Source organism: Apiospora hydei (assembly GCF_038363865.1).
Source record: "Apiospora hydei strain CBS 114990 chromosome Unknown utg000009l_segment0_segment0, whole genome shotgun sequence".
Taxonomy (NCBI): Eukaryota; Fungi; Ascomycota; class Sordariomycetes; order Amphisphaeriales; family Apiosporaceae; genus Apiospora; species Apiospora hydei.
The window spans coordinates 1,684,356-1,697,733 of NW_027117368.1; the positions used below are offsets into that span (position 1 = coordinate 1,684,356).

A 13,378-nucleotide genomic window follows, 5' to 3' on the forward strand; every position below is an offset into this window, starting at 1 on the left:
CAGCGGTAAGACATGAAGTAAAAAAGCAAAGAAGGCCAATCGATCCTATATGTATCAGCGCCCAAGCCTTTGCCGATGACAGTGCTGGCTGTGATTGAGACGATGATAGGTCATACCTTAGCTGCGTCTTACGTAGCTCAACCCGTAATCATGCATATCTCTCATGGTAGTTGGTAAATATGTTGGGCTTTGAGAGAACCCGCACCTAGTATAGCGAATGATTACGCTTCTCAAGTTTAACCCCATGAGCTTCTGTTACGTAGTCCTTGAAAACCGAGATGGGTACATCTCGATTTATTATGCCGATGATATTGCAGCAAACCGAGCCCCAAATGCATATTCTCATTCCAATAAGCTGAGCCACGTACAGTGATCTGGATTCCCAACTTTGATGACAGCACCTGACGTACTGTCTCTGTCATTATTTCTCCCTGGTCTCCGATCGGACAAAACAGCTACCTCCTGACCTGTCCTTGCTGTGGTTGCACCTGGCCTGGTCTGGGGGCACGTGAGGAAACAGATTTCAAAGCCCTCCCAGCCCCAGGCCCGCACCTTGTGCAGCCGCGGCTGTGGGCTGAAGTGGCCCATCGAGCATCACAACGTCGTTGCTTTCCCCCGCGGCCGCCGCACCTCCGGCGTCCTCGTCCTCGTCCTCATCTTCGCCGTCGTCGTCCGAGTCCGGGTCGTCCACCATCTCGACCTTCTGCCGCAGTCCCGTCCGTACGTTCTCGATTCCCATCTCTACTTCTTCTTCGGTGAAGGGCTGCGGTGCCTCTTTGGTCATGTACGTTGGGATCCGCTCGTTGAGCATGTAGTCGCGCGCCGCGAGCCATTTATCCACCAAGTCCTCGCGCACTTTCGTCTCGTCGGCTACCGCGATGCCGCTGGATGAGGAAGTGGCGGCGCACAGCTCGCGAAATGTCTTGCGGCCCTCATCCAGGGAGGCCTCGACTCCAGGTTCCGCCTTCTTCCGCAGGAGCTGGTAGAGGATGCCTTCTTGCGTGCGGCCAGGGAAGTTTGTCGACGGATGGACAACAATTCTGCTAAAAGCTTCTCTGTTGTCCTTGGACGCGATGATATCAAGGAGCGAACTTATGTTGTGTTGGAGGATATCGGCCGAAGCTTGGAGGGAATCGCTAATGGTGTGGTGATGGGTGGTTAGTCCTCTCTGTTCTTCTCTTCGCTTCGTAGGTCGGGAAATGCCACAAGGTGTCAAGACTGGCTGGACTTACAGGTTGGGCAAAGGGTGGCTAGAGAGTACATCGTGCTTTAGACTGCCGATACTGTTGGAGAGCTGAAAAAGTCGCTGGCGCGTCTGCTCAACTGCTTTGAGCTCTTCGGGTGAAATGTTCAATGACGCCATGGTATGGTATCCTTGGGCGAAATGGATTGAGCTGGAAGGAGGAAATCGCTACTTGGTGGAGATTGTTAGGTAGGTAGGTAGCCCTTCGGTAGCGACAATACTGGGAATAGGTACTGGCGACTGGACGGTTGCTAGGCGGCAGATCTTGGTGGATTGAATTGGATTGGATTGGATTCAATGGGATGGATAGATGCACGCAGAAAGCTTGATCGGCAGGTCGGGTCGGGCGTCGGAGTGGCAGCTGAAGGTGTGTGCTTAGATTTTGCCGGGCAGGCTGGGGTCTACGTATCCAAGCTCAGATGATGTGCTAATCAGATTGATGGGCAAGTAGCGTACGCCAAGACTGCCGGGGTACGGCTACAATAGGCCACCCCCACACCCTATCTCCAGCCTCAGGGGTCCTCCTGCAGGGTAGCTCTTGGAGGGGAGGGGACCCTTTTTTTACAACCCTCTATTGCTACGTCACAAGAAAAGAAATTACTCAAATCGCAGGAGCCTCTGTTGGTAAATGGCATATATAGTATATATATATTGTGTAAGGGTCAAGCGACACGCTATCTAGTAACCTCTACTTCTAAACCAGCTAAGAAACGAGGTATCATCATTTTAGGCCTGTCGCCTTTGGACCCAGGTAAGCACCAAAACAAAAACTCCGTCAATCCCCTCGTCAAATCGTCATCATCGTCAAGTCTTCTCATTCTTCTTCAGTGCAACACCAGGTTGCAGTGGTTTGAGTCGTCAGCATCGCCAAGCCATCATTCGCCATGAGAGCCTGCCTGGTCGGCAACTACTCGCTTGGTTTCCTGACCATATTTGTCCACTGGCGGGTACCGGGCCTTGCGTTCAAGGTCATCCAAGGGGAGGAAAGATCGGATGTATCTATACACAGACGTTAGAATCGTTTCAAACAAGGCCATAGGTGATATGTCCATAACATACTTTGCAGTTCCTTCCTCGTGCGATGCCGGGTCGAAGTCCCAGGAATCAAAGCGGCCGATCTTCAGAGCATCCCATACCACCCGTCTCTTTCGCTGAGAAAGCAGGACGTCTTGCGTGATTGCCTCGAAATCCCATCGGGCATTAGCCTCGGTCTCAAACTTGAGGAACTTGAGCTTGGCTTCCTCCTCCTCTGCCGACAGGGGCTCTTGCTTGTTGACCAAAGTTGCCAGGTTGACCAGTTCGAGAGGATCCTGCTCAAGGTTGAACAGCTGTGGCTCGTCTGTTGGACAGGTAATGTACTTCCAAGGTCCGCGGCGAATCATCATGAGCGGACTGATAGTGCCCTCGCCAGTATATTCCGAAATCACTGTGTCGTGGCCTTCGCGCCCTTCTAGGTGGGGCAGCATAGAGAGGCCGTCCATCGGAAGATGCACAGAGGGCTTTGTGCCCACCAAGTCGCACAGAGTGGGCAGGATATCCAATGTGGAGACATTCTGAGTTACGCGATGGGGCTGGAACTTCTGTGGGTACGAGAAGAGGAGAGGCACTCGAACCGAGCTCTCAAAGTAACTCATTTTGTACCTTGAAAATATTAGCGCCAAGAACGATAATGAACTCAGAGAGAAGAGAGCTTACCAGAGACCACGCTCGCCAAGCATGTCGCCATGGTCGCCACTGAACACGACAATGGTGTTCTTGTCGAGGCGGCATCTCTTCAAGGTATCAAGGAGCCGACCAATGCAGTCATCGACGTAGCTCACAGCACCATAGTACGCCCTCTTGGCCCGCTTGATCTGTTCATCGGTGAAGTCCTCATCCCAGATGTCGGTCACCTTCATCAACCGCTTACTATGGGCATCCTGCTGCTCTTTGGGAATCTTGACCTTGGGGAGGTCAATGTCAACTCCCTCATAGAGATCCCAGTATTTCTCTTCAATGGTGTAGGGATCGTGGGGATGTGTGAGAGAGACCTAGAGTGTGTCACCCGCAGTTAGCATGATGTTAAAAAAGTATTGAACGTGGTTCGGCTGTGGATCTGTAGCAGAGATACCGTCTCCCGATCGGTACCCGGCCATCCATCCTGGTCGCCCATAGTATTTGCTTTGTTCTCTAAGATACATACCGTCATACAGAAGGGTCTCTTGTCCGGCCCTTCGCGGATGTGGTCGTAGAGGAACTGTTGACTTTTGTACATGACTTCCTCGTCATAGTCCAGCTGGTTGCTTCGCACACAGGTACCGGCCTGCAAGATGGAGCTGGCATTGTGGTACCACTCCAGTCTGCGTTCCGGGTCGTCCCAGTTGACGGCCCAACCAAAGTCTCCCGGGTAGATATCACTGGTCAAGCGCGTTTCATAGCCATGGAGTTGGTCTCCAATGAAATGCATCTTGCCGGCAAGAGCCGTGTGGTAGCCCTTGCTTCGGAGGTAGTGTGCATAAGTAGGCCAGTCGCTTGAGATCTGGCTTGCATTGTCATATGCCCCTATCTTCATGGGCAAGAGGCCCGTGATGAGGGACATGCGCGAAGGGGCACAGAGGGGCGAAGGGCAATAAGCCGAGTCGAACTGGACGGATCGGGCAGCTAGGGAATCAAGGTTGGGGGTCTTGATCTGGGAGTCCGGGTTGTACATCTTGAGCTGAGGAGCTGCTAGCTGATCTGCCATGATGAAGAGGATATTGGGCTGCTCAGGGGTTGCAGATGTAGAGTTGGAGGTAGGTGAAGGGTTGCCATTGACGCCACCATTGGCAGCCGCCGCCGCCGAGGGCTGACGGTCACCATTGGTGGTGTACTGGGGAGAGGGTGAAGAAGGCATGGAGTTGAGATCAGGTGCCATGGTGCCCAGAGATAAAGAGAGAGCAGGCAATTGGCCGAGGAAAGGGAGGGATCTCAAGGGATATCTAGCTGTCCCGTGGAATGTGTGCTTGGTTGTAGGGTGGGCGGGAAGAGAGGCTCCAATAAATGCGTGATTCGAGCCAAGTGAAGAGCGAAACGGGTAAATAGCAGGAGATAGGTAGGTAGTAATATTGACGAAATTGGAATCAGATAGCAGACGTAGATAAGTAGACAGACGAATTGGGTAGTGCTTGAATAATAGCCAAAGGCAGGACAGATCTGGCAGTTAAGAAAGAGGAAGCTGCGTTCCAGTCCACCTTTTCAGAACTAGGATGCGCTGATGCAATTATCTGGAAGAATGAGAAATAGACGCTTACAAAGGCGCAATACCTGAGGCGGAGAAGAAGTGATCCAGTATGTAGTCAAATGGGAGATTACCTGATGCTTGTACTCGAGTACCTTCTGGCGAAGCAGGTCGAGCGAGTAGAGCAGAGAGTAAGTAGGTAGGCAGCGTAGAGAGCAAGTCGTCGAGCCCTAGTCGAGGGAAAGGTCGGGAACCCAGGAGATACTTGTATTGTTCAGTCTTTCACCATTCGCACGCAATATCACGTTCGACACCGCTTATTTAGCCCATATTTGATAATAAGACCCCCGACCCCCGACCCCCGTGGGAAAGGCTAGGCTAGACTAGGCCGCTTGCCGTAAGGCCTGACTGCCAAGAAAGTTTGTGTGTATTAAGGTAGGACGGGCAGATGGGATGGAAGCCGGGGGAGACAGGGAGGGAGACGCAATGCTGGAGGCCACTGCAGTGCATTGCAGGCATTGCAGGCATCGCAAGTCGGGGTCCTGGGTCTGGTCCTGGGTCTCGTGCGTGCCCTCTGTCCCCGCCAGATGCAACACTAAGCGAGCCTAGCTCCGAGGAAGATGCGCTAGTCATCGTGCATGCAGGGGCGTTTAAACACCAGCACAGCTGATCCGATACGCTGTGCTGTCATACATGATACAGCTCTCCTACGCTGTCGAATCAGAGCTCGCCCAGGCCCCGGTGGGGAATGATAAACACCAGAAGCGGATGTCGCCCGTGGACTGATTGCTCATTCAGCCTGCACCGACTGCCGCCGACCCTGGATGCCCCTGGATGACTTATCTTCCGCGACGCCTGTCTTTCTTGTCTTTCTGCCCATCTGGGGGAGGTGAAAAGCTGCACAGTCGTAGGCCAGCTGGCTTCCCTGACATACTAAGTAGCCATGCCGCACAAGCTGGGCAAAGAAACGAACGTTCTGGAACCAAATATGGGGATGAGAGTTGTCTTCAATGCTGTGGACCTACCAGATCCTTCCCCGGCTACTGGGCCTGTCGTGGCGCGGAATCCCAGCCAAGAGCAGCGGGCCAAGATAGGAAGAATGTTGCCAAGCCCCGGGTGGGAGTCGGCTATCATCAAAAAGCCGAATCAATTTCAACCGGCTGGCGGTATCGGCTGCCTGCCCGCACACCGCGGCCACGCAGCAGCTGATACATACCATGGCCACAATGCTCGCTGCCTTTAGCTGTCAGTATACACGGTAGCTCGTTTTGCAGATCAATGTCTGCATGGCTGCATGGAGGACGGCTTAGTAGAGCTCAGTCACAGTTACGGTTTAGCCGACAAACATGAGCAACAGGACCATCATGCAGGTATAATCCGCTCCGGTCTATCTATACACAATGGTGTATGTGCTGAATAGGATGATGATAGCCCGGAACGACATCTTTTCCTGCTACGAATCGAATCGAAACGACAAAAGCCCGTCAAAACGACGGGGATCCAAGGTCTCCATGTGCGAAGTGGCAACTCGGCTTTTCCTGTGAGTCCTTGTCGATTAGTCGTTTGGTCTCACAAGATGCCTATCTTCCTTGGCAAGTGGATTATTGAGGAAGGTGCACGAAGATCCAATATGGATGACGAGGCTTGCGGTAAGGAGAGTGCATTACTCGGTCTATCCTTGCTTTTGGTGGTCATTCTTTTTGGTGCCCAACCCTAAAACCCCCCATCCCATTACACTGGAAGGCTCTAACCTTGGCCGTCAGAAGACACTGCCCAGGAGCTATCTGCGGGCCGCCATCTAAGTTCTTGGCGCGCAGCGGAAGCCTAAAATCTTTCGAAATCATCTGATCTGGCAGGCTGGAAGAAACGCGTCGAAGAGCAAACCCATCATACAGCTGCCTCTTGGCCGGACCTCGGGGGCGTTTCCAGAGTTGCTGTGATTGGCAGGCAGTATAAAGTTGCCAAATACAGTATCGGGAGACGAGTGACTGATAGGTCACGTTCCCAGCATAACACATGATTGCTCCGGTGCCTCGACGCCAAGTCCTCTGAAGTAGAGCCTGTTTTGGACCGCTGCTTTACATCCTTTGATCAGCAATCCAGCTGCGGCTGCCCGGAGGCAAACCGCCGTGCCTTGACCCAAGACAATCTTTGGCTCTCGGCCACTCTCAATGATTTACGTAACCTCGCCCAAAACAGCAAACTTGTCATAAGGACTATCACGGCTTGGCGGAAAAGGAAGTGATGTGTATTAAAAGTAATGAACCTAGCCTCGAGATCAACATGCATGCGACTGACCTCGGACGTCTATGCACGAAGCCGGAGATTAACCACGGCGACGTGTTGTCGGACCCTTGCTCTTGGGAGTCGCAGTCGAAGACCCAGAGCTCGCAGGTGCAGCAGCTACGGGTGCTTCCTTCATCTTTCCCCGAACCTTGGCTGATGGCGCATTCCAGTAGTACACCATCTGCGCGGCCAGGACGCAGTTCAGTGCGAAACCCGCAATGAAGCCGTACAAGATCAGTTTGTCGTCCACCTCCTGCAGCGTGGTGAAAATTCTGGACAGCGAACCAGCAAGGTAGTTGAAGACCTAAAGAGGACTGTTAGCATTCGTTACCCACAGCATGAACAAGTTGATGGCTATCGTCGGTCACCGTGCGTCGTCATGGTTCAATGCTTGCCGGGCCTAGCGATCCTGCTAGCCCCAGCGTGCAGACTGAGCCCTGGAACCACAACCCGGTAGGCAAGCCTGGGGTCCACTGTAGTTGACTAGACGCAGGCAGGGACGAATGAAGTAGACTCGCTGCCACGAGCTTTTCTCCCAACCACATATCACAAACATCGCGGACTTACCGTGAAAGCACTCAGCTGTCCAGTACCTCCCTGCTGCCAGATTGCAGCGATTTGGGGCACCTTGCTCGCCACACCCAAAACGCCAGCACCGGCTTGCAAGTAGCTCAGCGCGTTCGCATCGATTACGGTCTCGGTGAATAGCGAGACGACGCTGACGGCGAGCGCCGCGACGAAGAGAGCGGCGATGCCTGCCCTGCCACTGTAGTTGAGGACAAGGACGGTGATGACAACATTCTGGCACAGGATGAGGGCCGTCTCGCCAAAGGTGCTGAACGGGAAGCCGTTTCGGACGTTGTAGGCCAGCGAGATGAGGTAGGAGGACGTCTCGAGGAGGTAGGACAGGAAGCTGACGCCGGAGGCGGACTGCGACTTGACGAGCTTGATGATCTGCGGGACCTTGACGATGGAGGACGCGCCGATGATGCCGATGCCCAGGCCCTTGGAGATGGCCAGCTTAACGCATTCGGTCGCGGTGGGATCGAGGTCGAGAATCAACGTCTTGTAGCAGGTGTCGCCGATGATCGAGACGCCGAGGTCGCGGATCGGGGCCGGAAGGCTGCTCGTAAGGGGCTTGAGGGGCTCCAATGCGGTCTTGAGAGCCTCCATCTTGACGGTCTGGTGGCGTTTAGACTGGGTATGCTTCGGAAGACGGTAGGATACTCGGAGGTCTTCTCGGAAGGTGTCGCCAGATGAATGCAGTAATAGGAGCTGCCAGATTGCAAAAAGTTTCGCGCGAGAAGAACAGCTATTGGAGAAAAGTTCAGGGTGACGGAAAGGTGGAGACGGGGCGACAAGGGGTCGGATTTTAATAAGTAGTACCTACAAACCCAGCTAGAAGGGTCGGCTCAGGCCACAGGCAGACAGGCGTAGGCGAGGCGTTGCCTTAGCTGCGCGCCACACACACACTTTCCTGGCCTGCCTGCAGGGGATAGCTTTCAACCGTCAATCAGGGTCATGTCACCAAATACTTGCCAAATACACTCGACACCTTTTCACGATCGCCTACATGTAAATGATCCATGGCAATATTCTTGATTTCATAGTAGGGCTACCGCTCGGTCCCTAACCAGAGCTTGCAGCTCAACAATGTCTCTAAACGCTGTGATGGTGTCGATGTTCAATGCGCTCCTCGGGTGACAGTTTGATCAACGCCATTCTGTCCCACGAGTAAATGTGCAAGCAACAATCAATGCCTCAAAGTCATGATCGCCACTCGTATATCCTCCCTCCCATAGTTGGGCCAACTGCAACGCTTCAAGTCCGCAGGAACCACCTTCCTGCCAAGCCTCCCCCTCGGATCACTTGATCTGTGCGAGATAATCCTTGAGTGTCTTGGAACATCCCTCGAGGTTGTCTCTTGGCTCCCAGGTATTCTGGGACTTGGGGTAGTTTTTCCACTTGACCTCGAACTGCAACTGACCCGTTTTCTTATCAATCCGGTGGCCGACGATATCCTCTACGACGTAGACTCCGCTGTGGTCGTCGTCTTTCTTGCTGTCGCTACTCTTCTTACTGGTAGCGCGGCGGCGCTTAGGGGCAGGAGTAGCATCCCGAGCCTCATTGGCCTGGTATTGTCAGAAACTGTGAATCGAGCCGGAAATATTTGCAAGATCCACGTACCTTTTTGTCATCGGCGGCTTTAGCCTTTGCTGCCTTATCGGCAATAGCTGCAGCTCGAGCAGATCTTCGTGGGCTGCTTCTGGCTCCGATCTTGCTAGCATCCTTTCGTTTCAGAGGGGAACTGGATGGGCCGTTGCTCTGTCCAAGACTTGACTGTGGTGTTGAGCTTTTGCGAGGACGACCACGACCAAGACCCGACTGACCCGACTTGGAGACCGACAGCGGCAACACGGAGGTTGACTTGGAAGCCGACTGAGCCGACTCTTCTGTCTTGACACTCTTGCGAGGGCGACCGCGTTTCTTTGATGACTTGGGGGTTTCGTTTTCGTCAACGTCCTCGGCCGTCTCCTCTGCGTGGTGTTTGCCTTTCTGGCGAGAATGGCGCTGTTCCTCCGCTTTCTTCCCAAGGCGGCTTACAATCTGGCGGAGTTGACGTGCATCCGAGTCATCCGAGTCCATGCCATCATCCTCTCCATCTCCAAAACTAACAACAGACTTCTTCGGGCTCTCATCTTTCTTACCACGTCCCTTCCGTCCACCACGAAGTGTTGCAGCACTGTTGCGACCTAGGAGGATCTATTAGCTTCAGGCACCTACTGGATAAACTCAACCATTTCATTTGAATGAATGAACGTACGGCTGGATTTCCTAGTCCTTTTTCCAGTCTCATCATCATCATCATGGTCCAACAGCTCCGGGAGGTCAGTGGTAACAAGAGGCGGCTGATTCTCCACGTCCTCCTCAGAGCCGTCGGAATCTGTGAAGCTGTACGATGGGTCAGCATACGGGCAATGACCATTTGCATTGTCTTGAACTCACACATTGCCATGGGGAGGCTGGCCAAAGACAGGCGACTCCCCACCATCGGAATCGGATGTGTCCTCTTGCGGAGGCATGATGATGGTCTCTCGTTGGTGCTGGGTTGATTGCTGTGCTGAGATAGTCGCTCCCATCAGCTTGTGATTTCTCCAAATGGATTGCTGAGGAAAAATTGGAAAAGAAAAAGACCAAAAGATGAAATGAAAAGCAAGATGCAGCTTACCCAAGGGGGATCAGGCTACGAACATGAGATATAAAAACAGACAAGTTCTGTGAGAGAAAGGGAGCTTAAAGCTGTAAATAGCACTCAATCGTCCTTGTCTGTGGATCGTGGCAGGCGCTTGTCTCCAGATCAGGGGAGCAGATTGGTCGCAGAGGTAGGCGTCAGGAGAAGAGACAGGAAGTACTCTTTCTGGAATTGTTGACCAGACTCTTGATGGCAACCGGCAAGTAAGTATGTTCCCCTCTGACAGATCTTTGGGAAAATGCAATGGGGTTTCTTAAGACCCAATGATGTTGCATGTGGTGTGGGATGAGGGAGTGTCGAAGGCACTCTGCGCGTCAAGTTTGATGTTATCAAATTTGGCAGGTGCGGAAGTTGGCAAACAAAAACCTCCAGTGATTCTTCCTCTGGACAACCGATACATGTAGGCAGGTTATTGAAACGCCCAGTTGAAATACCCTACGTACCTGATAATAATTAAGCACCGTATTTTGTTCAAGTGCCAAATTTTATTATTTAATAATTATTATTGTCATAATTATGATCAGCTTTAAGAAAATTCCTGCAACCCATTGCACCATAGTTGGCGGCTTCTTTTTACTTTAACATACGTACATGTACCTTATGACTTCCGCTTACAATCCATGGATATCAGTAAAAATCAATTCATTAGGTAGTATGCCTGCAATATGACAAATTGTTGTCTCTTCTATACGGCGCTTACTACCATCAGGCCATGAGACCGCGTTGGGGAAATTTCACATACGTGATATATCTTGACACATAGATCGTGAATGCACATCATGGCATCAGTCCGTTTATATGTGTCTTAGGTAACATACAATTTACCGTACTAGTAAAGGTACATGTTGTAATATGTGCCGTGGAGAGTATGTACTATTACCACTTAGGACACTGATGATAACCTACGTACATGAAATTTGGGAACCGCCGCTCAGGGAGTTGCATCCCACAACTCTTTCGATGAACAGAACTCACCGGTTCACTTCTCCAGGCTTAGGGCTCCTGTACTTCATTAGGATGTGCTTTAGTCCACATCTTCTTCGTAATCGTCCGGTAGCTCTTCGAACCGACCCGATTGCTGGGCCGTCCGAACCGGGTTTTCCGCAGTAATCAGGCCATTGGCTCTCAGTCTACACGTTGTTAGCGATGCCAAACATCTGGGGGTTTTAAGAGCGACTGACCTTTCAAACAGGACGTAGAGCCTCTCGGCCTCGCGCTCTTTCTCTTCTTCAGTCATCTCAGGCACCACAGGATGTTTCTCAGCGTCAAGGAACTGGCCCGTGATCGGATTTACTTCGCGGCCTCCGGCGTTTGCGAAAGCTTCTTGTGCATTCTGAGGTATGGGGAGGTTTCGGCTGAAAAGGAAACCCGACGCGAATCCATAGCCAACGTTGTCAACAAACTTTGTCGCATCCCTATCCGACATGTCAAACAGAAGGTTGGAGATGGCTTCTCTGAACTGTGGCGTGACTGGATTGGTTGAGTTGCTGAGCAGCCATGATGGCAGCGTGCTACTCCGTCCCAATACTTCGTTCCGATCAGCTTCGGTGGGCAATAACTGCCCGCGAACCCAAGCCTTCACGTCTTCCGGAGCGTACTCGTGAATGGCCCTTAGAACCCCGACCAAAGCTGTAACAGTATTCTCAAGTTCTTCGTTGCCATAGGACTTTCTTGAGAGGCTCAGAAGCTCGACCAATCGGATGGCCAGAACACTGTTCTCTTCCTGCGGGAACAGTGCTACTTGAACATCCTTTTCTCCGAGGTCTAAGTTGAGCAAAGCGTTAACTAGGGTGCCGATAGGTGGATCTAACGGCCTGCTGGATCCGATGGTGGACTGGCACAGCAGTACGACAATATGCGGTATGCAGGGCGTAAACGAGGAAGTCCTGTCTTTGCAGTAGTGCGTAATGTTGAACAGGAGTTTAAGAGTCTCTACCAAGGCCATTTCCTGCATAGCATCGCTGGGCGGCTCAGGTGTGGTGGACCGTTTAGCATGTCGTTCGAGATTCTTGGCGATAATAGCTGCTATGTTATGCTTGTCGACCAAAGCTACTATGTCCACATTGGTGTCGTAAGTGGTGAGGAAAATGACCCTCGAGATAAGGAACTCATCATCCCTGTTGTCGTTCTTGAGTTGACTGCAAGCTTTCGACTCAAAACCCAAGTCAACAAACATTTGGCGAGTATCTGGCTTTAGCAGCATGGTATTGCATAAACATCGCAAGGCATTTCTTGAAGTCTTGCTTGAAGGGCTATGAAATGCATGCCGGGCCAGTGTCTCGATCCCCTGAGTGGCTTAATGAGTAACATGCCCAGGGGGTTGAAATCGAGTCAACCTTACCTCTTTCGTGAAGATCGGGTCTGCATCCTGGGGGTTTCTTCCATATATCTTGAGTTCTTCCAAAGCGGCATCTCGTTCTGATGGCAGGTTAGAATCAGCTAATCGGCTTCGAATACTACTCAAGCGACTCACGATCAGGTAAGAGGCAGATGGCTTCTAAGTCCTTGCCCAACTTTGACATCAATTCAGTCACCGCAGCCAGCTTTTCTGTTTGGATGTTTAGCGACTGAAAGTTTGGAATTATGTGCAGCCGACTGACCTGGCCCAACCAAGTTGCCCATGGCGGACTGCGGAGTGGTTTGTGCCATCCCAGCCTCTTTAACGTCGGGTGTTGATTTGAGGCTGGAAAAGGGGCTGTTTTGGTGAGAGAACAGTCGCTTAAGACGGCCAGGTCTCTCTTGGGTAGACTGTTGAGACATGGTCAGCATAAGACCTTAGAAATGGCAGGTGTGTAAGAGCGAAACTGTGTCTCTCAGAAGTATAACGATTTGAATCTCAAGTGAAGCCTGTCAAAAGGAGTTGATGGCTCGAAACGAAATCCAAGTTCATTTTGCTTGATAACACAAAAAGGGATGATGCAGCGGCGCGATGGAGACAAGGGGTTGTAAGAAGGGATCACGTTCTTGCCCGAGCCGGGTAACGGATCGCGATTCACAAGCCGTAGGTAGGACGGAGCAGGGCTAAAACGGATACCTTGGAAGAGGACGGTAGCTGTGTGCAGGGGCAACCGACGACGTACCTAAAGAGATCTCAAGTGATTGGGGTAGTTCGGGTTGCAGAGACCAGTAGCGAGCGACGCCTCCCAGAACTGGAAAAAAAGGAGATAGGTATTCCGGCAGAAGCGAAAGTAGAATGGCAGTACTGAACAGATGGCGGATGGGGCTAGGTACATGTATGTATGTTCCAGAAATCCAGCTAGTGCACCAACGCCTACCGCAATAGAGGTGCACCGGTATTGATCTACTACGCTTGTACGCAGCAGAATAAGGTACGCTGAAGCAGCTAATCCCCAAGAGAGACGGGCATGTACGAATCAAGTAGTACTGTAGTAGTACCACG

The 13,378-nt window shown here is 52.0% G+C and overlaps 5 protein-coding genes across 5 annotated transcripts; all 5 read right to left on the reverse strand.

The window, feature by feature from the left end:
• Positions 1-523: 523 nt before the first annotated feature.
• Positions 524-1,363, reverse strand: PG997_012310 (uncharacterized protein; the record flags this gene model as incomplete). The annotated part of the gene is made up of 2 exons (XM_066816624.1): positions 524-1,136; positions 1,233-1,363. 2 exons carry the CDS (start codon positions 1,361-1,363, stop codon positions 524-526), a joined length of 744 nt encoding a protein of 247 aa, XP_066662316.1.
• A 755-nt stretch (positions 1,364-2,118) lies between these two features.
• On the reverse strand, positions 2,119-4,136 carry PG997_012311 (choline-sulfatase; the record flags this gene model as incomplete). The annotated part of the gene is made up of 4 exons (XM_066816625.1): positions 2,119-2,242; positions 2,303-2,884; positions 2,939-3,273; positions 3,426-4,136. 4 exons carry the CDS (start codon positions 4,134-4,136, stop codon positions 2,119-2,121), a joined length of 1,752 nt encoding a protein of 583 aa, XP_066662317.1.
• Positions 4,137-6,765: 2,629 nt separating this feature from the next.
• On the reverse strand, positions 6,766-7,898 carry PG997_012312 (uncharacterized protein; the record flags this gene model as incomplete). The annotated part of the gene is made up of 2 exons (XM_066816626.1): positions 6,766-7,029; positions 7,293-7,898. The coding sequence occupies 2 exons, from the start codon at positions 7,896-7,898 to the stop codon at positions 6,766-6,768; spliced, it is 870 nt and encodes a 289-aa protein (XP_066662318.1).
• A 692-nt stretch (positions 7,899-8,590) lies between these two features.
• On the reverse strand, positions 8,591-9,371 carry PG997_012313 (uncharacterized protein; the record flags this gene model as incomplete). The annotated part of the gene is made up of 2 exons (XM_066816627.1): positions 8,591-8,857; positions 8,913-9,371. 2 exons carry the CDS (start codon positions 9,369-9,371, stop codon positions 8,591-8,593), a joined length of 726 nt encoding a protein of 241 aa, XP_066662319.1.
• Positions 9,372-11,002: 1,631 nt separating this feature from the next.
• Positions 11,003-12,738, reverse strand: PG997_012314 (uncharacterized protein; the record flags this gene model as incomplete). Its single annotated transcript, XM_066816628.1, has 5 exons — positions 11,003-11,108; positions 11,160-12,265; positions 12,320-12,396; positions 12,452-12,526; positions 12,579-12,738. The coding sequence occupies 5 exons, from the start codon at positions 12,736-12,738 to the stop codon at positions 11,003-11,005; spliced, it is 1,524 nt and encodes a 507-aa protein (XP_066662320.1).
• Positions 12,739-13,378: the final 640 nt, after the last annotated feature.